The 25256-nt window shown below is 48.4% G+C and overlaps 1 protein-coding gene across 1 annotated transcript in view; it reads left to right on the forward strand.

The window, feature by feature from the left end:
• Positions 1-3517: 3517 nt before the first annotated feature.
• The window catches only part of GPKOW (G-patch domain and KOW motifs), a 458842-nt gene continuing 437103 nt past the window's right edge, over positions 3518-25256 (forward strand). The window contains exon 1 of the mRNA XM_069645285.1: positions 3518-3731. Coding sequence (XP_069501386.1) covers positions 3577-3731 — 155 coding nt within the window. The 5' untranslated portion in view covers positions 3518-3576. The remainder of the gene's footprint in view (positions 3732-25256) is intronic.

The raw sequence follows: 25256 nt of genomic DNA on the forward strand, positions 1-25256 counted from the left end.
TTTTATTTACTTGTGTTTAATCTATAAGATTTTTACAAGACCACAGAAAGAAGAAAACAGAAGAAGATATTCAAGTCTATGAAGCTGAAAACAGCTGCAGCGAGTTGCAAAAGAAAGAGCATTCAAAGAACACAATACGGCACACGATGTTCCAGTGAAACCGTTCGCTATTTTAAAGCTATGTCCAGCAACTTAACAGTTGCCAAAGTCCATCTTGTGGTCTCGCTCACGATCAAGCGGTTCCACATTTTATCTTCTTCGATGATAAAAGAAACCGCCAGAAGCGGTGACAAATATGCAGCTCTTTCTTGTCTCATTTGTGAGCATGTCATCACGAGGTGTCTTAAAGTTTCGGGTTGATCAGGGCTCTTGCACAAACTGCACTCGTTTGGGCCAGTAGATGATCTGATAGCCAGGATTTCACGCGTCATTAGCAAGTTCAGCCGAGCCCTCATGAAGGTTTTCATCAGGGATTTATCAGGGAATTTGACACAATAGTTGAGTGGGACTTTCACTTTATTAACAGTTGAAGGTAAATAATTCAACAATTTGTTTGCTTTTGCTTTCTCGTTTGTGACAATCCAGTCTTGGTTTTCCATTTTGGATTTTACTCTTTGAGGATTGAGTTTCAAGTCTTCTTCAGTGCACGCTACCTCGCTCAATTTCGTTTTTTGGGTTATCAGCCATGCATTCAGCACTTTGCACTTCCCACCTTTGATTTCTTCTGCGATCAGTTGGTAGATCGGCAGACTATCAGGCAACAGTATTTTCCTAAATAGTTGCATGGTACTCTGCTCCACTGTTGCTGCCAGAGACAGGAGACCCAATTCATGTCTGATTGCTGCCATAGAAGTTGACCTGGGCACGCCCAAAACTGATTTCCATAAGAGACCTTCCAATTTTGGTCATAGCGAAGTGGGCATGTTTAAGGTGGCGTCCATTCCATACATGAGTGAGGGAACCACTTTGGTCTTGTAGAACTGGATAGCCCGGAGAAGCGGGAATCTGCCAAATTTCTTGTCGATGGCTCTTGTTTGTGCAGTAAGATGTTTCGCTTTGTCCCAAAGGGTCTTCTGCATTGTGATCTCCTTTGCTAATCCGTTGATTACCACTCCCAGGTATTTGAAGTGTGTCACAACTTCGATTTTGGTGTTGTCCAAGAACCAATTCAGACAGCTATTGACTTTCTTTTTGTTTATTTCTGAGACTTTTCCATAATCAAGAATTTTGTTTTTGTTTCATTGATTTCCAGGTTGTTTTCTTGTATATATCGTGCTGGATTAGTAAGTTTGCGCTGTAGACCGATTTGAGTTTGGTCTTCTAAAATCGGGTCATCAGCATACAGGATGCGTGAGACAGCAGCTTTGCCAATTTTTGGTGGGAAGGATCTTATCTTGGCTTCAGATTTTTTGTAATCACCCAAGAAGGCAATGAAGAGTGCAGGTGCTAAAGGACAACCTTGTTTTACTCCTCGTTCAGAGGATATTTCATCCACAATGCGCCTTGACGATTTAAGCGGACACGTAGCTTTGTGTTCGTATGTAGCGTAATCACTGGCTCCAAGACTGATGTAGGGCAGTCCCAGATATTCAGTGTAGACCATAGTTTTGTGCGATCTACTTTGTCGAAAGCCTGTGACAGGTCGACAAATGCTAAAAAGACTTTTGGGGTGCCAGACTTGACGTTTGATTTTATTATATTCAAAAGCAAGATGTTTACTGCTGTACATTTTTTGAAAGCCCATTTGGAAGTGGTCTACACTAGGCGAATTTCTGGCCCATTTCTGAAATAACACAAGTAGTAAGGTTGCGTAAATCTTCCCAATGATGTCTAAAAGCGCAATTGGTCAATAGTTGCCTGGATCTTCTCTGCAACCCTTTTTATAAATTGGAATGACCACTGCTTGGAGCCAAGAATCGGGAATCATTTTAGCGTTTCCACTGTGAGCGAAGATTTTACTGATCAAGACGGCCCATTCATCTCGGTGTTGTTTTAAATCGATGTTCATCAGACCGTCACGGCCAGGTGCTCTGGAAGGTTTGAGTTTAAGTATGGCTCTTCAGATCTTCTCTACATCTGTAAGATCTGCCCATATTGCTTTTGAATCACAATCAGGGTTTTGGCTACTGGCTGAAGGGAAGGCAAACAGCAACAAGAAATAGCTAATCCAGTTTGCTTCAGAGACTAAATTAGAAAGCTCGTTCACGTTTTGGCTCTCAGTTCTTTTAATGAATGCCCAAAAGTCATGCAATTTCTTAGTACTCAGAGTCCTTAGCATTTCCTCTGAGTCGTTTTGATACAGAGTGGTTCTCTGGTGTTTTAGCCATGCAGTGTATTTCTTTGACTCACTTCGAAAGGCCAACCATGATTCTGCTGTGTTGGCGGTTCTGGCAGTACTTTTCAGTTTCCGCAGATACCTTCTTTTCAGGACCACACTATTATCGTAGACGTGCCTGTTTTGCTTGGCCCCACTCTTTAAGCCAACAGCAGAGGTAGATAATTTGGTCTTGTTGGTGCTTTTTGAGTTGGCTCACTTGAAAGGTATGTATTGTATTTTGCATTCAACTCTGTGAAATCAGCTGCTGTCAGGCGCAGACGCGTTTGCTGATTATTGACTTCTACATTTGAGTTATACGTCTTTTTTTTCAGGACGGCTACCAAACCATGACATGATCAGCAAGTTATGGTTGCAGTGTTACGTTCTTTGCACTTCAAATGTTGCAATGTGTGGTAACAATCCATGGCTTATAAATGTGTATCCAGAGTCCTTTGGAGTGTAGTTGTTCCCATGATGGAATCATGGGTTGGTGAGCATACAGAAGTGCTTTATTGTGAACATTTCGGGAGTTCATTAAGCTCATCCACGATTTACCTCTCTTTTGTTGAGCAGTTAGGCAATTGAAATCGTAATGTGATTGGAAGGATGGAGAGGGTACAGGAGGCAGCTCATTCTCACAGCAGTCCCTAAGTGGGTGCTTTCAGACTTAAAGGAGAGCTAACTGTTTGCACTAGAATGGTCTCATTAGAATGCTAAAGAAGTTAGATGCCGCCACACAATTAAGTTTCCCTCTCCCCCACCTTCTCTGAAGTTGCCGCCTCTCCCAACATTTGAAGCCCACACTCCCCTGAAATGTATGTTTCGTTGCGCCCTTGATCCAGGCTATCTCTTCAGAAGCACATTGAGAGCCTCGTCGCTTCCCCCATAATACCATAATTCAGAGCTACCCTATTTACTAAGACGATCCACACTCTCCGTAGAGATGCCTCAAATACTATCCGGATCAGTGCAACTATATCTGCAACATTCGCAGGGAACCGCATTCTCTTCATCAGACTGTGCGTGGATTGGTTATTCCGTCCCTGACACAGTCAACGTTTCAGTATTATAACCATCCTAGAACCTGTGTATGTATTACGTACATCATGTTGCGTGAATGTTATGTGTAGGTCACGTAATTTGTACGCGTTACTAGGTCCGTTCCTCTAATTAAAACATGTAACACTGGGGCAGCGATTGTATGGAGATTGGCTGTATGGTGGGAAATGTAGTTTTCCCTCACTGTTGTGAGAGGAAAGATGGCGGAGGAGTCCGCACCAGCGACCACCGCGATCCCACTTTCCTTCAGCTTCAGCCGCGTAGCGCCGCGCAAGAAGCTACCTGTGGCTGATGGGGGAGAGATAACGGATGGGAAGGAGTGGGTCCGGGGCGTGGAAGACAGCCAGGTGTTAAGGTGAGGGAGTGTGCATTTGAGTTAGGGAGCTGGCTGGGGCGCTGGGCGTCTAACTACATTTTAAAGGGAGAAGGATAGGCGTGGGATGTTATACCAATGTGCTAGAGGGAAGGACGAGATGTCTGATACGGGGTCGGTTACTCCAGTAATCTTCATTATTCTTAGTCCCAGTCTTCCTCGTTAAAGTACTTACTTTTTATGTCCGAACTGCCATATCAGGAATCCATTCCATTTTTATAATATAACTCATATGTCCCGCCCCACTCCACTGAGAACATAGACATTTCCAGCCACCACTATGTATCTGTTCAGTATCGGCAAGCGCATAATAATAGCTGCTAATATGATGCATTACAATCAGGTGCTTATGGAGAGTCACCTGGTTTTTCTTGGCATTTGTTGTGTTCTCCGGAGGCCCAGCACGAAGGGGCTGGCTCCGGTCCAGGAGGCCGCGTGGGCTGGAGCGCGGCCTGGGCAGGAGCGCTGAAAGGGAACACACGCACACGCTGGTTTCGCTTTGCCCGGAACTGCTCCCCACTCGAGGGGGCGGGGCTTTTATTAAGCTGCCCTACGTCACCGCGCTGCGGGACGTAGGGCGGATATAGCATTCCTCCTTTATTTCAAAATAACCTAACAAAACAAACATAAGCAATATGCTCAACTATAAACTCCTGCCATTGCTGTTGGCTTAGCATACATAGTCATTCAGCCTCGTAGGCGGTCTCGTGGTCTTTCTCAGACTGTACCGCTTCGCGTGGGGGCTGTCCCCGCTCGGTTCGTAAGTCTGCTCACCTTCGCTGCATGTGTCCTCACTGCCGGGCAGTCTCGGTGATTGCCAGCTGCAATCCCCTGTGTGTTCCTCCTCGGGGTCTGGCGCCGGCACGTCGCTGCCTTGTTGCTCGTTGTCGTCGTGAGGCCCCTCGCAGTCCGTCCAGAGGTGCTGGGGCACGGGCTTGAACCAGGAGGCGTTCCTTGTTACTTCCCGACCTCCCCGTGTGACAGTTATCATGGTCCCACGCCGGTTGCTGATAGTCCATGGCAGTTCCTCATACCTGGTGTCTAACTTGGATTTCGTGGGATTTCGCAACATGATGACTTGGTCGCCCACTCTGTGGTTTGAGGGCCTTGCTCTTCTCTTGGTGCTCATGTGAGCATTGGCCCGTGTTCTCCTCGTTTCCACGCGTGCATGGTCGACGTCGTCAGGGGTTCTGCTTGGATGATGGGGGATCGACGAGTTGATGATAGTTCCGAACATAAGGTCAGCAGGTGGTATGCCCGTGGTACTGTGGGGGGTGACCCGATAGTTCCTTAGGAACCGGAATAGGTCGACCCTCCACGGGCTGGCGTTTGCCTTTGATACTCGGAGTACCTTGTTGATGGTCCTCATGAATCGCTCGACGTCCCCATTCGCTTGTGGCCACCTTGGCATGATGTGGTGATATTTAATGCCCAGTTCCTGTAGGTATGACCTGAATTCCTCCCCTGTGAATGGGGGTCCATTGTCACTTTTAATGGTCGTGGGCAGGCCATGGGTGGCAAACATCTTTTCTATTGCCGGGATGACCACTTCCGCGGCGGTGGACTCCACTATCTCGACCTCTGGATAGCGTGAGTGGTCATCGATTGCCACCAGTAGATGTAGACCCTCTCTGATTTTGCAAAAGTCAATGCTGATGGCTTCCCATCGTGCTCGGCCACGCTCGGCCGATAGGATCGGTTCTGGGTCCGGTGGTCCACTCGTTATTTGGCAGGGTAGACATGTGTTCACTAGGTCCTCAACACGATCGTCGATGTGAGGGAACCATACCCTGTGTCTGATCCGTGCCTTTGTTCTTGCCAGCCCTTGGTGTCCTTCATGCGCTAGAGCCACTATCCTGTCCTGCAGCCTCGGGGGTATGATGATGCGGTCACCCCTTAGCAGGAGCCCTCCCTCCGTGATTGAGAGGTCTTGCCGAACCGTGAACATGCCTGCTAGGAACTCCTTGGCCCCCTCGGTTCTGTTGCGTGTGTGCGACATGAAGTCTTTCCAGTTGCCTGACATGATGGCATCTTTTACCAGATCGCAACAGGGGTCATTCTGGGTTTCTGTTGCAATGTCCTCAATGTTTATTGCCTTGGGCCTCATGGTGTGGACTACTTGACAAATGTGCTCCTCCGTTTCTTCGGCGACTAGCACTTCCTGCTGGGTGGCTGGACGTGGGTGTCTCGACAGGAAGTCCGCGGGGTTGCCACTGCCCGGTTGGTAGACAAGTTCGAAATCATATTGCTGGAGGTGTAGTAACCACTTGGTGATTCTGGCTGGTGGGTGTGCCGATGACCCAATGAAGATTGGTAGTAGGGGCTTGTGGTCGGTGATCGCCGTGAACTTACGCCCGTATAGGTACATGTGGAAGTGTCGACACCCCCATAGAACGGCGATGGCCTCCTTTTCTATATGGGAGTACCTTTGTTCCGTTGCTGTGAGCGCCCTGGATGCATATGCAATTGACCTTTTGGTACCCTCCTTCGTGACCTGCATCAGGATTGCTCCAAGTCCGACAGGGCTGGCATCCACAAATAGTTTGGTCGTGAGGTCCGTGTCGTAGTAGGCCATCTTGGTATCAGTCGACAGGGAGTCTTTTATGCTCTCTAAGGCTTGCTGGCATTCGGGCCCCCAGTCCCATTTGGTGCTGGCCTTTGTTAGTTCCCGCAGCGGTTCGGATAGGGTTGCTAAGTTCCGAATGAATCTGCCACAGTAGGTGGCCATTCCCAGGAAACTGCGCACCTCGGTGGGAGTCGTGGGGGGGCTGGCAGCTTGTATGTCCGCCACTTTCTGGGGATCAGGTGATATGCCGGTGCGGTCGAACCTGTATCCAAAAAAAGTTATTTCCGGTTTTAGGAATTCGCACTTCTCTCGATGGATTGTGAGTCCGGCGCTTTCCAGCCTGCCCAGTAGTGTCTTGAGTCTCATGATGTGTTCCTTGGTGTCCGGTGCATGTATTAGGATGTCATCGCTCACGTTCAATACCCCTGGTATGCCTCTGATGACCTCCTGGATGGTCTGTTGAAAAACCTCAGCGGCCGACGATATGCCGAAACTCAGGCGCTTGTACCTCCTCAGACCTAGGTGGGTTGAGAACGTGGTGATATAGCGCGACTCTCTGTGTAGCTTCAGCTGGTGGTACCCCGCCTTTAGGTCTACCTTCGAGAACACACACGATCCAGTGAGGTCAGTGATGATTTCGTCAATTGTAGGCGTTATGTGTCGCTCTCTTTTGATGGCAGCATTGGGCAGGCGCATGTCAATGCAGATCCGAACTTTTCCTGGCTGTTTGGGCTTCCGGGTGACTACCATCGGGGAAACCCACGGTGTTGGTCCCGTGACTTCTTCAATAATACCAGCGGCTTCGAGCGACCTTAGCTCCTTCTCAACTTGTTCCCTCATGTGGAAGGGTGTCCTTCGGTGTCTTACAGCACGTGGTTGCACTGATTGATCAATATGTAGTTTGATGGTCTTTCCTTTGAGACAGCCTATCCCCCTTTGTAGCTTGGGGTGTTGCCTGAGGAAGTTCTCAACCTCGGATGTGTCGTCAACGTGGCATATGAATTTGACCACGCCCAGGTCTTCAGCCGCATCACCGCTCAGCAGGCTTTCAATTCCCGCCTTGACAACATAGATCTTCGACCATAATTTCTGTTCGCCATGCCCAAGAGTGGTGCGGAACCTCCCGATGACTGGTAGAGGTTTCCGACTGCCGTAGGCAAACAACCGAGTGTCTGTGGATTTTAGCTCGGGTCGTGGTGCGAGGGTTTGAAAAACGGTGGTTGGCATGACGTTTACCGAGGCCCCCGTGTCAATGGTCATTTGTATGTCCTGGCCTTGTATGTTGACCATGCATTTTCGTCGCCTGGCGGTTCTTTTCGACGCTGCTGGCCCTTGGTTTAGTGTCGATACTAAGTACACCTTTCGGCCCTTTCCTTCGTTCTCAGTGCCTGCTGTTTGTCGTAGGGCTGAGAGGTCATCCCCTTCTTCTTCTGTCGAGGAGTTGACTACCGCTACCCTCCTCGCGCTGGCTTGTTTCTTTTTTTTCGATGACCCTTTTTCCTCGGATCCTTGTGGAGGCTGCAGTGGCGTGTTCACAGATCTGCACACTTTCGCGTAGTGATCCTTCCTGCCGCATGCTCCGCACGTGGTGCCTTGCGCCGGGCAGTTTCGCCTTCGGTGCCTTTGACCGCCACACCATCCACATTCGGTTGGTCCTGGTGCTCGAGGCTGCCCCCTGTTCTGGGTGTAGCCGCTGCCACTTTCGCTCCTCGTTGATTGTCTGTCCGAGATTTGAGCAACCATCGCTGTGGAACATGACGGCTGGAGTTTTTGTAGGGTCACTTCCATGTTGGCGGCCCTGGAGTGGGCAAGCTCCCTCTGTCGACCCAGTTCCAGGATGCGTTGTAGAGGGATGCCCTTTTCACTGAGCACGAGACGCCTCAGCTTCTCCGAGTGGATTCCATTTATGATTTGCCTCCTGATCTCCCTTTCAGTGTTCGTAAACTCACACGACATGGCCAGCTTCCTCAGCCTCGTGTGGTACGCGTCGAGAGTCTCATCGGGGGCCTGGATGGTTGTGCAAAAGATAAAAGTCTCATAGTCTGGATTTAGTTGCGGGAGAAAGTGTGCTGTTAGAGCGTCCTTCGCACTCCGGTATGCATCTTGGCCGTCACCCACATCCAAAGAGTTAAAGATGCGCAGCACCTCGTCGCCCACACTGAGGAGTAGATGAGCTTTCATTTTTCTGGATGACGTGACGTCCTTACATTCCATGGCCATCTCAAACTTCTGTAGCCATAGCTGCCATCTGGGCCCACTGGACGATGGGTCTGTGAATGGGTCGAATGGTTGGATCAACGTCGACGAACTCCCCTGCGTGCGAGGCGGTGGTGACGCCATAGACAGGTTTGCCGCCATCCTGGACGGTGTGGAGGGTCCAGGGGTCGATGACCCAGTCGCCATGGTGTGGCGTTCGCCTGATCACCGATTCACTGCCTTCTGGGTTCGTGCGCGCCCTGTGTTAGGGCAGTGTCCTACCGGCACTTGTACTCCGATGGATTGACGCTTCGTGGCCTGTGTTCCATGCAGGAGACGTTTTGCAGGTGATGACTGGGATGACACGAGAAGAGCAGAAATTTTTTTTTTTTCACCCCCTGAGGATGAGGTGTGGGAGGGGAATGAAGAAAATTTTTTTTTTTTTTTTTTTTTTTTTTTTTTGGGGGTGGGGGTCACGTGACCGTGGGGACCCCCACCGGGTGTCCAAAAATTCACACAGAGCGTCCGTGTGGCTTCCGCGTGCAAAGTCGTGGTGGAGCGCGTGGATGCTCGCTCACCTCGTCGCCATTGTTGTGTTCTCCGGAGGCCCAGCACGAAGGGGCTGGCTCCGGTCCAGGAGGCCGCGTGGGCTGGAGCGCGGCCTGGGCAGGAGCGCTGAAAGGGAACACACGCACACGCTGCTTTCGCTTTGCCCGGAACTGCTCCCCACTCGAGGGGGCGGGGCTTTTATTAAGCTGCCCTACGTCACCGCGCTGCGGGACGTAGGGCGGATATAACAGCATTCTGCGACTGCGTCAGCGTTTTATGACAGGAAAAGCTTTAAGTCCCCCCAAAAAACAGGACTGGGTAAGCACTTACAGATTGAAATGGCTCATGTTGGCAACTGCGTGTCATGGTCCTTTTTACTTTGCCATAGCGCGGTAAAGGTGGGTTGTAAGTACTGTGTTGAGAAAAGGCAGGGCTAGGAGTACTGAAGATTGCTGATAACGAATAGGCTCTGCGTCCCTCTTCCTTGTACTAGTGCTTAATTTTGTGGCATACAAAATACAGCGCTGAAAACAGACTTGAACAAAACACAGATCACCAAGAGTGCTGCTCAAACACCCCATTGCCAATTTATTTCCAGGCAGATCAACAAATCGCCTTTGAAAGTACAGAAAGCCAGAGCTCAAAACCCCTGCCCCAAAGAGGTTTGACCTCTGCTTATGAAAATGGAGGCAGTATTAGCTGGCAAAAGTATTCACATTTGCCCAGGTCTCTGCTATGCACATGTCTTGAATAGGTACTCGCTGTGCCTCTGCCCAGGATATGACATTTATAACGCTCCCATACACAAGTGTTTCAAGGCACAAAGAGGCAAGGGAGGGGGAACAGAGGAAAGACAGACAACGATCCTACTAGGTCAGGTGTCATTCAGATCGCGCAAGTGCATGGGAAGGGGGAAGTGCGGGGGCAAGGAGGAGGGGACAGTGCAGTACATGGGGAAAATAGAATAAATTACAATAAGTAAAAGTAAGGCCAGCAGGTGGCTAGTGCAGGTGTAAGTGCAGACATCAGGTGTCAAGTGCTGGTAGTGGGACTGTAGGGATACAGAAAACAGTCCCCAAGTGAGGGGGTGCGACTGGTGAGGAGGGGACCTGGGCCCTGAGTTCAGAGGGTAGCCAGGTAACTAGTGCAGTTTCAGCCAGGAAGTCAGAAGGGGAGAGGAGGAGAAAAAGCAGAAGCAAAGAGAAAGGTTTTGAGGTGCTTCCGGAACCGGTGATGATTCTCCTCAAGTTTCAGGGAGGCTGTTCCAGAGGGAGGACTGAGCTGAAGAAAGACCTCTCCCACCAACTCGTTGCTTGTAGAAGCGACTGACCCCAATGCAGTTGGAGGCGGATGAGCAAAGAGCTCGAGAAGGGAGATATTTAGGAAGAGCGAGTTGAAGGTATTGAGGCCCCAAGCTCCAGAAGGCCTTGTGGACAATCCAGAGGGTTTTGTACTTCAATCCTCGCAGCCACTGGGAGCCAGTGCAGAGATTTCAGTCCTGGAGAGATACGATCCCTGGGCTTGAGGCCAAGGACAAGTCTCGCAGGCCTGTTCTGGATGAGTTGCAGAGGGCGGAGAGTAGAAGCAGGCAGATTTTAAAAGAGACTGTTGCAATAGTCCAGCCTTGAGAGAACCAGAGCTCTGGGGACAGTGAGCTTCTGGGGGAAGGAGAGGAAAGGGAGAATACCTCTGAGGAGGTGCAGCTGGTAGTGTGACTTCTTAGAGACGTCAGAGATGTGAGGAGAGAAGGAGAGTGTGGAGTCGAAGATGACCCCAAGGTTTTTTCCCATCACAGGTGGGAGCAGGAAGAGGGCCAAGAGAGGCTGGCCAGAGAGTGACCGGAAAGGAGGGTGTGGGTGAGCCGATGAGGATTCTGCCATAGCTCTAGTTGAGGGACCGTGAATTGAGTCAGGAAAGGGAACTTGTGCCACAGAGTAGGCCATTGCAATCGCTTACTGAATTCATCTGCTAATAATAGGGACTAATGCGTGCAGGCCAGGCTTGGTACCCCAAACATAACAAACAGGCTCTCTGATGCCTGATAGAAGCAGTCTTGTCCAGATCAACTCCACACTTTTCCCCTTCAACTTGTTCCACCTCTGACAGAGAGGCTGGGTTCAAGAAAAAGTCAGCAGAACAATATCTCATACCTGGTGGAATTTGAAAGAACTTGAAGAAGAAACCACAGATCACAATGAAGAACAAGAGAATCAGAATGGTTTGGAAGTATCGGAGCCGAACATAGCAACACCCCAATCTCCCCCAGCCTAGTGGCAGCCTAAAAAAAAAAGAAAGACTTTCAAGTCAGGAATTTCAGCTTCACAGACTCCACAAGACTCAAAAGGCAGGCAAGTCTTGCAATACTCTTAACACCAAGGGAAAATCCCAAGGCGGAACTCCGGCAAACATAATGGGCCTGGCATGCAAGAAAGGTTTTAGCAGGTGGGCTTCAGTGGTTCACAACCAGTACTGAGAACCCAGGGCTCTCGAAAAGCCTAAACAGTCACCCATTCAGCACATAAAGAGGACACAACCAGGCACATATTCCAACTTTTCTGCAAGAATTTCAGAATCATTGGGACAGAGCAATCCACAGCCTACATCAATCATTTGGCACACCACAGTGCACAGTTCTTCCAATGTTCATCATAAACCTTCAGTGTTGAAGGCTGCCTGGAATTTTACACAGCCAGCTACAGGGTCAGCCCCTGGCATTGAAACCCACGCCTCCCATTTTCCACAACCCCAAAATGGAATGCAGGAGTCTGGAGTCCCCTGAATATCTTGGAGAGGACATGGGGAGGATGGCAGGAACCACACCAGAACCCCTGCCAGTTTGATCAGAAAAGGTTAACGGAACACCCTTGGCCACGCTGGTGCCACCACAATCACCTCCAACCCGGAGTCTCTGTTTTTGATTTGCACATTCGGAAGCCGAGGCAGAAGTGGAAAGGCTAGAGAAGTCTGAACGGCCAGGGCACCATCCTTGCATCCATATCACCGGATGTGGCAACCAGGAGCAGAAACTGGGAATCTCAGTATGCTGAGGAGAGTCAAAAGGACCAGCACTAGTAAGCTGAGCCTTCAGTAGATCAGGCAAAACACTCTCGGAAACACTGTCCTCAAACTGTTGGACGGGACATTTTCCACCCCCTGTTATGAACCTCCCTCAGCGATAGTAGGTTGCTCTCTGCGCAGTAACCTAACTCAAGACAGTGCCTCCAGCTGCCGGGATCGAGGCCTCCACTTTGCGCTATCGCTGACTTGTTCAGGCAACCCCTTGATGTAAGGTGAGAAGACTTTATGAGCCCTGAACATCTTCATGGTCCCTCCAGTTGGAGGAGTAAGCAGCCTGCGTGGGAGACCATCACTCCTGGCAACTGAGTCCCATCAAAGTCACCTCCCCAGCCAAGGACACTGGTATCAATGGTAGTTCTGTTCAGCAAGAGCTGCAGGAGCAGAAAAACCTCAAGAGATTATCCATGTCCAACCACCAGTGAAGCTGTTCCCACATGTCGATAGCGATCTGTCTTGCCAGTGTGTTCCTGTAAGCCTGTCCTCCAACACTTGTAGTGCAACACTAACAAGAGAATGGGACCACAAAGACACTGACCAGGATATGGCCCTACACAATGAGAACTTTTCTTGCTGCCACCCATTCCTGGGACAGCAGGTTTCTCAAGAGATGCTATAGGCAGAATGCCCTATCCAATGGCTGGAACACCTGTCCCTGCACCATCCAAAACCGAGCCACAGTTTATTGAAGGTCCGGGGATGACTGCAAGTCAGCCGAATACAGGTTCAGCAAAACCACCAGCTCCTGCAGCAGCTTGCATGTGACCCCCTCCCTCATGTTCCAACAAGTGGTCCGAAGGAAGACTCCTATCAACCAATCGCCCAGATACTGGGAAACGTGCACCGTCCTGGCGTGAAGATGCACCAATACTGGTACTGGGCATCATTTTAGTAAAACACCCTTGGAGCTCTCAACAAAAGAGCCCGAAATGGAAATTTCGCCCCCTATCAGTAAATGCAGAAATGTCTGATGCATCTCCTGATGGGCTAATGAATGTCAGATGTCTCGACCAATGGAATATCATCTGCAGACTCTCCATCTTAAAGCGCTGAGTCTGCTCCAATACTTGCAACTTCTTCAGGTTCTTCACCAGCTGTAACTTGCTGTTCTGTTTTGGGACAACTAAGATGATGGAGTAAAAGCCTAGAGTTTTCTCGCTCTTGGGATCGTCCTAAATTGCCTCTTTCTTCCACAAGTCCACATCCCCCTGAGTCATGGCAAGAGCAATCTTTGTCCTCCTGGGCATGGGGCTCGCAACTTGCCGATAGGGAGGGGGATAAGAACCAAACTTGATCTTGTACCCCTACCTAAAATATCTGATTCACCCAGGTGTCGGAGGCCACAGCCTCCCACACATTGCAGGACCACCAGAGTCTTTCCTGTGTCAACGTCTGCGACTTTGCAGGGGAAAAAGGCTTGCCAGGCTTTAGGGGCAACTTTGGACGATCCCATCTCGGGGATTTTCTTTGGCCCCCTTTGACATTGTATTATATTATATTGTATTGTATTTATTTACATTTATATAGCGCTTGACAGGAAAATGTCCTGTGCCCAGCAGACTCCCCCACCCGAGGCTTAGAGTCGGAGCGTTTGCGAAGTTTGTCAGCGTGTTTGCCCACTCTAAATTCTTGATGAACCCTCTCCTCCAAAGACTTGCCAAACAGAATCTTCCACGCAAAGGGAATCTTCAGTGCTGCAACCTTTTGATGCTCATCTGAATGCCAGTTCCTGAGGTGTCGTTGACGGCAGCCAGACACAGCAGCCCCTATGGTTACTGCTGTTGCACCAACAACACCATAAGTCAAGTACAAGAGAAGTTCCTCCTGCATTTGTACAGCCTGCAGCAGGGGCACAAAGTCGGCCCCTTTCTCCACAAGCTTAGACCACTGCTGAAAACCACCTAATGCAGAGTCCTCTGTGTAAGAGGAAATTGGCTGCCCAGAAGGCCATATGAGCCCCAGTGTAGGCTCTTTTCAAAGCCAAATCTGCCTTTCAGTCTGGCTGGTCACACAAAACATCCTCCTCCGCTGCTCACAAATTTTTGACATAATTATATCCATCTGCAGAGACTGGCATTGAAGCATCTTCCCCCTGCAAAGGATACAGCTTGGATGTAAAGCAAGGCAAACCAAGTTTTTAGCCTCAGCTTGCTCCTTAATTTCCCAAAGCCCCACCTTGATTGGGCAAACAATCTGGTCATAGGGAGGGCAGGCCCCAGAGACTGCTGGAAACCCATATACCCCACCCACCTGAACAAGCACCACAGCCAAAGCGAACACAACAGCGTAGCAGAGTAGCACAGAGAGGGACCACTCCACAGTGCAACACACCATACTCAGAAAGCCAGGAACAGCATGTTCACCATCATGACTGCACGTAATTATAGTTGACGTGCAGCAGGTGAAACCACTTCACTTATTAAAAGGAGGCTTGCAGCAATTAGTTTATTGCAGTGAGGATGGTCCTCTAATCACCTTAAACCAAAGCAATCCCACCACTTAAGAAGCAAGTGCACGTTTGTACGTAAAGCAAGTTCATTGTACAATCGGCCAGGAGGAGCTAGATGATGCTGTAGAGTCAAACTAATCCAAGTCTCCCTGAACCACACAACCACTTCACATTATGTACATTTTGCAACAGTTAAAACACTCCTGCATATTTTACTACAAATCGCACCTCCCCACCACATGATTGGTCAAAGTATACAAAAGAAATCTACTCTTCTCTAATTCCCACGGTCTTATTCGTCACATTTTATCTAACTACCACCATCAGATCATAGTTACAGCACACCCTTTTTTGCGATTTGTCCTTGGTAGGTCATGACATCATCACATAGTTACACATTAAAACACAAACATAATTCATTATAAGTTCCATCTGGCCTGGGACCTTCTAACCCCAGGCATGATTGCACATGGTTTGCAAGGACACTTCAAACAATATGGGGAGGGGGAGAATAAACAAGTTTACTTTGAACTATCTGGCCCACCCACCCAGGCTTGCTGGCGGCCCTCGTTTCACTATAATCTAAACAACTACCAATTGAACACTCATGGCCTCCGGTCACAATCTGTGAAAATAATCGAAACCCATAAAGTTTCGGTTAACTTTGCCCTTAGGTGTCTCTTCACCCCAGGTTTATTACTCAGCCGCAAACAGATGGCCGAAATCCCCTGGACAATAAATAACAAGCTACTCTGCACTTAAAAAGATTGCATCTCCTTTCTGCAAAACTGCCAACTCATAAAACCCAGCCTGGCTGTAACTGACCATCTGATCATATCACAGCTACTATTGCCTTCCCTCAGCCTGCAGCCCCCCCCCCCCAGAACCCTCTCCAGTCACACAGAGTTCACCTTGCAAATCCCTGACTGCAGGGCCAGGCCACACTATGAAAAGCACACAGGATACAGATTTGTACGTTCCCCATGTGCCCCAAACTGTCCTTAACATATATTCCTTGAGACCCCCATGTATGTATGGCGGTGCATGCATGTTTTTAAAACTACTGCGTCCTCAATGGTTCCTTAATGACAAATCTCCTTTCTCGCATGTGCATTATGACGCTCCTTGTTGCCCAGCTTCTAGGCGCTTCTTGGCACACCATACCCACCCATATTGTATCTATATTTCAGAAAATCTATCTTGCTGCGCTGTGCAAATCTAAATGTATCAACTTAAACACAAGGTAACACTAAAGAAGCACACATCCCATTCTCATTAACTATGCTAGATATATTTAAAATTGCAGCATCGTGCCAACTTTGGCGCTCCGCCTTCACCAATATGGCATGTGCAACGTGAACGCCTCTTTCTCACTGGGACCTTTCCTGACCACCCCAACATTCCCCCTTTAGTTAATACTTTAGCTAATAAACCAAGTTTTTGTTCTTGAAAACCTTTTTCTTAGGGTGGGTTGGGTGGAACCCTACAATCGTCTCTCACATTGGTCCCAATATGGGCATACGCCTTCGCAGAACAACCCCAACTTGTCTTGACAGCTAGGCTCATCCAAGACGGCACCCAAAAAAAGTTCAACAAGGGCCATTTGTGATTACTGCATTGTTCTCCATGACCACCCTAAGCTTGTGCAAGGTGGCGATTGTTTGGGCCTCATCACAAGTTGCGCAGTATCCCGACTGGTATACCGGCCAACTTTATTTGCGTTACCACCCGTCCGGCGGTATTACCACCAGATCACGGGTTGGGTGAACAACGTTATTCCCCATCCTCCATTGCACCCAATGGGGAATTGCAGCGCAATTACCGCCAGCGGTATTACAATTCGTCTTTGTCCACTTTGTACCCCTTTTCTGCAAGCAGGGTGAGGAGCATTATTGAATCTCAACACTAGTCTGAAGTGATGCAAACTAGTAAGTAGTTCACATACTGAATTACTTTACTGGACACATGTAAATTCCACAAATCCACCCTGTTGAAAATACTCAGAAATTCACAGTACCCCTGAGGCAACCTTGTGTACTCTACTCTCTGACCACAATACGTAAACGCTGTGAGGTACTGAGAATCGCGGTGTGAGGGGACTGGGAAAAATGCATTCTTCAAATCAATCACTGTGAAGTGGGTCGACACATAGTATTACAGAGAATGGTAGCAGGATTTGGTACCTGTCATGGCCACAGGCCCCAGAACACACAAACCACACCCTCTAGTGATGGTGGCAATGGGTCACTTGACTCACTTATGTCCCTTTTGGGACCCATAAACACAGGGGCCCTGGATGGACTCAGTCCTGGTGCCTTTGGCACCATGCTCATATAGAGATGTGAGCAGGAACACTTTATTTCAGTGCAGGAGTGCCTTTATTTTACAAGAACTTTCCAGGAGCTGAAAGCCTTTATTCCAGAGAACATCCTCATGTGCTGACTCATCGGGTGTGGCTCCCTAGGCCTGGTCTTCATGTGCTGACTCATCGGGTGTGTATTGCAGGCTGAACCTGGTGGGTGTGGCATCAGAAGCTCAGCTATATAAGCTGCTCCATCCTTAAGGCCGGTGCTTCGCGTTACTCTGCACTCGCATGCAACGTGATGCTCACCACTGCTTGGACCAGTTAACCTACCTTTTGAAACCAACCGTTCTCCTGCATACTCACCTCCAGGAAACCGGTGCTGCATCGCTTCATCTACAGACTCATCTCCTGACATCCAGTAATCTTGATCCCGACGCCGCAGTACCGCACTCTGCATCCACGAACTCGGACCCTGTGAAGAAGAAGAAAGACAAGGTTACAACATCTGTCCTAGGGCCGTGACGCATTTGAACCCCGCGCACGCCCTAGTTAACAATTTACCAGCTACTGTACGGGTGCAGCTTCGTTCCTCATTGCCGCCGGCTGCCGCCTCGTGCTCAGCAGCTTCTAGCGGGCCGGCAACATCACCTGCAAGGGAAGAAAGCAAAAGAGCAACATCAAAAGTAGAATGGACAGCAATAAAAGACAACAAACTTTAAAAACGGACGAGGAAAGACAAAGGCAAACGGCAACACTTAACTGAAGTATAGTGGCTTAGTCGCAGCAGGATTGGACTACCACGTGCAAGGGACCAGTGAAGGAACTCTGGTCCAGATCATACAAGCGCCCCTGCCAGAAGCAGCAGGAAGGAGTGCTCGCCAAAACTAATCAACAGTTGAGCTTTCCAGGGACGGCGCATCCCACGGGTACCACGGTTTGGGAGAAGGGGTCTGGAAGGGGATCAGGTGCACAAGCTGGCATACTCACGCCCCCTAATCTCCATGCAGGAGCAGTCCTGAGCAGCATCACCTATTACCACCAGTCACCACATAAGCGCATAGGGCGAAGTCGGACCCGAGTGACCTCACCCCTGGGAGGGCTGCAGCCGTGCCGCAACGCCCCCGCAGAGACCAGGTGAGCGTAACAGTACCACCGGGAACTCCGCCTCAACAATATTATTGAGGGGACGCAAATCTTGGACCATCCTCCAACTGCACCCCTTCACTTTCTTCACAGGGTAGACGGTATGTTAAATGGGGACACAGAAGGTTGTATTATGCATTGTTTCAACAACGCCATAATGGTCTCATAAATCTCTTTGTCCGCCTCTCTAGACATGGAGTACTGCTTAACTCGTGGCAATATTGCACCAGGTTTCAATTTTATCCGTACCGTTCCAACACTCTTTAACAGACCCACATTATGAGGATTGTTGGTCCATAAATGGTCCAGCACTTTCTCCAAATCCTCCTTTCAAAACAGCAATGTATTTCTAACAATGAGCATGGTCTGTGGTACTTCCCTTTTGCTCTTTCGCTATCTGGCAAGGGAGCCCAATCTAAAAAATCATCTCATCTGTGTCTTCGTTGTCTTTGAACAATTGTTCATCGGAAATGTCCCTTACCAATAAGGTTGGATCGATGCACAGAACTGGCTTCCTCGTCAGTCCCTGAGAGAACCACCCTGTTCTTCTAGATGACTACTGCTTCTAGGTAAATCGTAACAATGGTGCCTGGTGTTACCTCCTGCGGCACAGCATGCTGCAACAAAAACTCAATTGGCAACTGCCATGTCGGATCTCTGATTCCTCTGATTCCTTGGACTCAACAAAACCATTACTCCATAAAGAAACCAAGTATGTACACGTACGCCCCTTCTTGTGCTGTCACTACACTAGGCATGCAAACGCGTTGCTTCTCTTACTGGATACAAACCTGGAGTCGAGCCTACTATACGTTCTTCCATGAAAGCAATCGACATTTGGAGTCGACTGAGGAGATCACTGGCCAAGAGATTCGCCAGGGTATCTGTGCAGTTCAACAAAGGAGCAGATACGTTTTGTCTACCTACCTTCATAAGTAGATCTTCAGTGTAAGGAACAGACGGGATAGCCCCAGAGAATCCGTGTGTCCATAGTTTTGCCTGACAAGAGGAACTCGCCTTCCTTGATGTAAGATTTTCTAGCCCCTGTATCGACCATGAATGAAAACGCACGGTCACCTACCTACACACCTCTCTGGTATTCCTCTCTCGGATAGGTGGTAACAGACAGGACTGGACACATCCGAAATACCTGTGGGCTGTCCTAATCCTGGTACATATTAGCATGGGGGAGCGGGAAAGGATTCCCTCCAAAAACACTTGCGCCAGTGTAGTGAGTGATCGTTCCTTGGGTTAAAGGATTTTTCTCCCATGTCTGTACCTGTGCCTGTGCAAGACTCAAAAGAACTACTCTGACTCTCCTGAGAGACTTTGGGGGTTTTGGCTTACCGGACTTCTATTGCTATTATAAAGCTGCGCAAATGAAGGTAATGCTGGAAGTCATGCGAGACGACATGGGTAACTATTGGACATATCTGGAAGACATGTACACTCATGCAAAGAAGGTTAGATACTTTCTGTGGTCCCGCCGTAAAAGCATCCCAAATAGGGTAAGCAGTCACGTGACCCTGGGGGTGCTTTGGTCGGTTTGGAATACAGGAGGTAAAAATGATAGCCTCTCTTCCTGGCCGTCTCGAGTACAGTGTGGGGTCCCCCTTTAGATTTAGGCAAGCACAGCTTTAAACACTCCCAAATGTGGTCAGATAGAGGCTTGGAAAGGGTGGGACAATTGTTCAGGGAGGGTAGATTTAAGGAGTTCGAGGTTGTGGCCGATGTGCTGGGACAGGAGGCAATAAGCATATTTTTCACGACCCACTGTGGCGTGGGGGGGCTCTCATGTCTCATGACTACTGTGGAACACATCATGAACAGCGCCAACTCATGAAATATATAAGGTCTTGGTCTCAGCCGAAATGGAAGGAAGACAAAACTTTAAAGATTACTGGGCCCATCAAACTGGCCCCATAATTGAGGAGGGTACTTGGGAAAGAATTCATATGGCAATGTTTGTTGTAATGTATTCTTGTCATGTGATGTCACTGGCTGTCCTGTACTTCACGTCTTGTATATAGCTGAAGAGTAACAGAATTTATGTATATACTGTACATCTAAAGCTACCTGGAACAACTACTGAATCCACAACAGGTCTGTGTGTGAGTGCCAGCTTTATTAACCAGCAACCTGACTTTGTTAATGTTAGTGTGCGGTACAAACGTCCTTTAACATTATCACCACCGTAGTGATCCCTTGGCGCTCTGGCGGCTCTGAAAGAGGAGGGGAGGTTGAGTTAGTGGGAGGAAGCAGGAAAAGTGCAAGAGAGCAGTGATGTACTGTTGGCGGCCTCAGCCCGGTGGGTCTGTTGGCTGGGCCTGGGGTGTTTGCGGCCGGTAGTCGTCATGTACTGTTGTGCAAGGCTATGTGTGTTTTTGTTTTGTTGTTGCAATGTAGTGAAGTTTGTGCGGTTTGTTGTGCTGTAGGTTTTGGTTGTGTTTGGTTTGGAGTTTGAGAGGTGTATGCAGAAAGGGAAAATTGTTAGTAGGGTTGGTTAATTCGCATCTCTATCCTGAATTGAAGTGCTCGGCTTGCGTATTCTCCCCTGTTGCGGCTCTGTCCAGATCTGGGTCTGACTGGCATACAGGTTCCATACTCCTCTAGTCCTCGTCTCCAACTTGCTCTCTCATGGCTCCCCTTATCCTCCATTTAGACTCTAGTGACCAGTGCATCTGCTAATGACAACCTCTCAGGTAGTGGGGAGATTGCCAATGTCTCGATAATTCCACACTAACGTGGTATCTGGCGGTAATTAAATTACGGGGTGGACGAAAGTGTTGGTGGGAATGTCTGGGTTAGTTGACTCAGTCTCTGTGTGTGCCGCCTGTGTTCCTGTCTGGCCGATGTAACCCGTCCAGCTGCCGTGGGCTTTACTCTCCCCGGTCAGGGATGTCCGTGTCTTTTCGGTTTAGTTATCCTTTTAACCAGTTTCGTTTCCAGGTTTAGTCTGTGGTGTTGTAGAGCCAGGTTTTTAGTGATTTCCTGAATTTTAGGTGATCTTCAGTGTTTATTTCCTTTGGGATGTTGTTCCAGGATTTTGCGGCTAAGTGGTAGAAGGAGGTGCCTCCAAGTTGTTTCTTGTGGTATGGTTTGAGTTCCAGGCGGATTTCGTTGCTTGATCGGAGGGGTCTCGTTGGTTTGTAGACTGTTATTTTCTAATGTAGGAATTCTGCTCCTTGTCCATGGATTGCCCTGTGCGTTATGCACATTGTTTTGAAGGTGATGCAATGTTTAACTGGGAGCCAGTGTAGGGTTTTTAGGGCTGGAGTGATGCGATCTCTTCTGGATAGTTTGAGGCGTAGTCTTGCTGCTGCATTTTGGATCCGTTGCATTTTCTTCAGGAGGTATTCAGGTATTCCGTGGTAGAGGCTGTTTGCATAGTCTATATTAGACATGATTAGGGCGACGATAGTGTTTTGTGCGCGAAGGAGAGGAAAGGTAGAATTCTTCTTGCCGTTCAGAGGAGGAAAAAGCATTTCTTCACTGTTACATTTATTTGTGGCTCCAGGGTTAGGTTGTTGTCCATTAGGACTCCCAGGTTTTTTACTACCTTTGACGGTGTTGGTGCGTTTCCCATTTCCGTAGGCCATGGGATGGTGGTTTCGTTCTCTTGGTCTTTGGATACGATCATGATTTCTGTCTTTCCTGGGTTGATTTTCAGGTTGTTGGCATCCATCCAGTCGAAGACTTCTTTTAGGCAGTCGGTAAGGGTTGAATGATCGGCATCGGTGTCCTTGATTTTGTATAAGATCTGGGTGTCATCTGCGTAGTTGTAACATGTAATGTTGTATATTTTGTAGATTCTGATGACTGGAGTCTAGTAGATGTTGAAATGTAGTGGGGATAGTGAGGATCCTTGTGGTACTCCAGTCGTTCACTCGTGGGGTGGATTTGAAAGGTTTTAAACATACGGTTTCTGTTCTGTCTGTTAGGAATGATTTGGTCCAGCGTAATGCTGTGTCTGTTATGCCTATGTTTTCTAGTCTTTTGGTCAGGGTGTTGTGGCTAACTGTGTCAAAGGCTGCAGAGAGGTCGAGCAGAATAAGGGCTGAAGTAGTGTTGGAGTCTGCGTTAGTTTTGAGGTCGTCCCAGATAGATAGTAGTGCTGTTTCCGTTCTCTCGCTGGTCTGAAACCGATTTGAGCTTGGTCCAGCAGGTGGTGTTTTTCTACGTGTTCTTGGGTTAGTTTATATACGTAGGTTTCTAGAAGTTTTGCTGGATAGGGGATGTTAGAGATCGACCTGTAGTTGGAAAGGTCATCTACGTCACCACTTGTGTTTTTTAAGAGTGGCTTGATGTATGCTGATTTGAAGATCTTCGGTACAGTCCCTGTTGATAGTGATAGATATAGAAGGTTTCTGTAGTGTTCTGCTGGCGATCCTTGCGCGAGGATTGATTTGTAGATGTCTCGGGGACATGGGTCCATGGGTGATCCCGCTTTCTTGCTTCGTTTAACCAGCATTGCGAATGCCTCTGCTGATATTTCAGGAAAGCTTCGGAGTTTGTGTTGTGGTTCCGAGTTGGGTTCGCTGTGTTGTATGTTGTGGTTGGTTGGTCGCTTTTGTATGGTTTGGCGAATGTCGTTGATTTTCTTTTTGAAGTGATCTGCGAGGTTGTTGCATAGTTTTTCTGATGGGGTTGGGGTGTTATCACAGCCTGGTGGGTTTCTCATTTCTTTAATGATGGTAAACATTTATTTTTGTGTGTTGGTGGCATTGTTGATTCTGTCATCGTAATGTCTTTTCTTTGCCTTTTTAATTTCAATCTTGTATGCATGGATTTGTTTCTGGTACAGTGCTTTTCTCTCTGGGTTGTATTCTTTCCTCCATTCCGATTCCATCTTTCTGTTTTCCTTTTTCATCTCGTTTAATAGAGGGGTGAACCATTTTGCCATTGCTCTTTTTTTGGATGGGGTGAACGTTTTTTCCGGGGCGATCTTGTCTATCGTATCTACGATCCATTTGTGCAGTATTTCTGCTTTGCCGTCTAGCTCAGCTAGCTCCAGTTCTGTAGTTGAGGGTTTTGTTAATTCCAGTTGTTCGAATAAGTTGCTTTCTTTGACGCGTTTCCAGTTTCTTTTTGTGGTGGTTGTGAGTTTCGGATGTTGGATGTAGGCTTGGGTAGGCAGAGTTATCACGAATGGGATGATGAGATGGTCACTCCACAGTATTTGTATCGGAGGTGCCGTGGTGATGAGTTTTTCTTTGGCGAAAATTGCGTCTAGGGTGTGACCTGCCGAGTGCGCTGCTCCTTTGACTAGTTGTCATAGTTTCATGGTGCTGAGTTGTTCAATTAGTGAGTTTTGGGAGTTGGCGTGGCTGTCTTCAAACCAGATGTTGAAGTCCCCCAGGATGATTAGGTGTTCGTGGTTGATGGCTAAGTTGGTGATGGCTTCTATGAATGTTGCATCATATGTTGGCGGTCTGTATACCAGGATGAATGTGATGTTGGTTTTTGGGCTCGCTGTTGGTGAATAACCATGGTTTCGCAGTTGAGGATGTTGAGTGGTTTGTCAGTTTTTAGTTTCAGGTGTTCTTTGAATGCTATAGCGATGCCTCCTCCTTTTTTGTTTTTCCTGTTTATTTGTAGGCATTTGAAGTCTGTGGGAAGGCAGCTTTGGAGTGTGATTTTTTTTTTTTCAGTTGTCGTCCAGCCATGTTTCTGTGATGAACAGGATGTCAATGCCGTTGTCGTCGAGTAGGTCGAAGATCTCTGTTGAGTGTTTTGACATGGATCTCGCGTTTATTAGATTGCAGTGAAGTTTGGAGGTGTTGTTTGGTTTGGGTTTTGTCGAGGTCGTCTTCCGCTCGGTGTTGAGGTTTCCTTCTTGGTTGGTCACTTGTTGGGCTGCGGGGTTTGGGTTGTCAGCGTCTTCGAAGACTTCTTCTAGGTTTTGTCTTGGGTTTTTTGTGTTTTCATCGGGTTCGTCTTCCGGGTGTTGTGGTTGTTGATTGGTTCCTCTTAATTTGGTGATGTGGGGGGTTATTGGGTCTGTAGTTTGTTTTTGGTCATCCTTCTTCTACTTGCTTGTGTTAGGTTGATTGATGTTGCTGCTTCTAATGTTGGGTTGGATTGACGTGGTGGTCCGTTGTCTGCGAGGTATGGAGTTAGGTAGAGGGATTTTTCTCTTCTCTCAGAGTTCCTTCGGTTTGTGTTTCTGCCTGTGGTGGTCCAGTCTATGGTTCTTCATGGTGGTTGTTGTGGCGTGTTTGTTCTTTCGTCTCTTCGTCTTTTTCTCATAATTGGTCGATTGCGCGGCATTGTAGGATTGAGAGTTGTTTAGTCTTTGTTTGGTTACGTCTAATTGGTCCTGCTTCGGAAGAATTGCCGTGTGGTGTGGTGGCTGGTGAGGGGTGTCTGCTAGTAGTTTGGCTCCGTCTATGGGTGGTATTCTGGCTGGAGTTGACGACTCGTTCAGTCGCTCTCCTAGGAGGGGAAGGGGGGTGGTAAGGGTTATTAAATTGGGTGTTATCGGTGGCTCTCTTTTTTTTGTCCGTCCCCCTAAGCGCGATTCATAGTGGTGAGCAGGTTGTGTGGGTAGGGTATCAGCTGGTTGGAGGGTGGCTTGGACGGGTGTAGCTTGGACTTTCGCCTTGTGATGGGAGAGGCCCTATTCAGAGTGACCCATCACCGTAATTCGTTGGTGGTTTCTGTTTTCTGTCTCACTTGGGAGTTTGCTAAATGTGCGAGTGAGCTAGATTTGAGATACCTGTGAAGTGGGGGAGAGGCTAATCAAGTTTGAGACACCTGTATAGTGGGAGAGAGGCCTAACAGTGCAGTTTGGAGAACAGACAATGCAATTTGGGCACCGCGGCCCTGCTAGGTTTGAGACACCTGTATAGTGGGACAGAGGCCTATCAATGCAGTTTGGAGAACAGACCATGCAATTTGTGCACTGCGGCCCTACTATCAATGCAGTTTGGAGAACAGACAATGCAATTGGGCCACGGAGGCCCTGCTAAGTTTGAGGCTCCTGTATAGTGGGTGAGAGGCTTATCAATGCAGTTTGGACACTAGACAATGCAATTTGGGCACGGGGGTCCTGCTAAGTTTGAGACACCTGTATAGTGGGAGAGAGGCCTATCAATGCAGTTTGGAGAACAGACAATGCAATTTGGGCACAGCGGCCCTGCTATCAATGCAGTTTGGAGAACAGACCATGCAATTTGGGCACCGCGGCCCTGCTAAGTTTGGGACACCTGTATAGTGGGAGAG

The sequence above is a fragment of the Ambystoma mexicanum genome, chromosome 2p (assembly GCF_040938575.1).
Source record: "Ambystoma mexicanum isolate Mex_15411 chromosome 2p, UKY_AmexF1_1, whole genome shotgun sequence".
In the NCBI taxonomy this organism is placed as follows: domain Eukaryota; kingdom Metazoa; phylum Chordata; class Amphibia; order Caudata; family Ambystomatidae; genus Ambystoma; species Ambystoma mexicanum.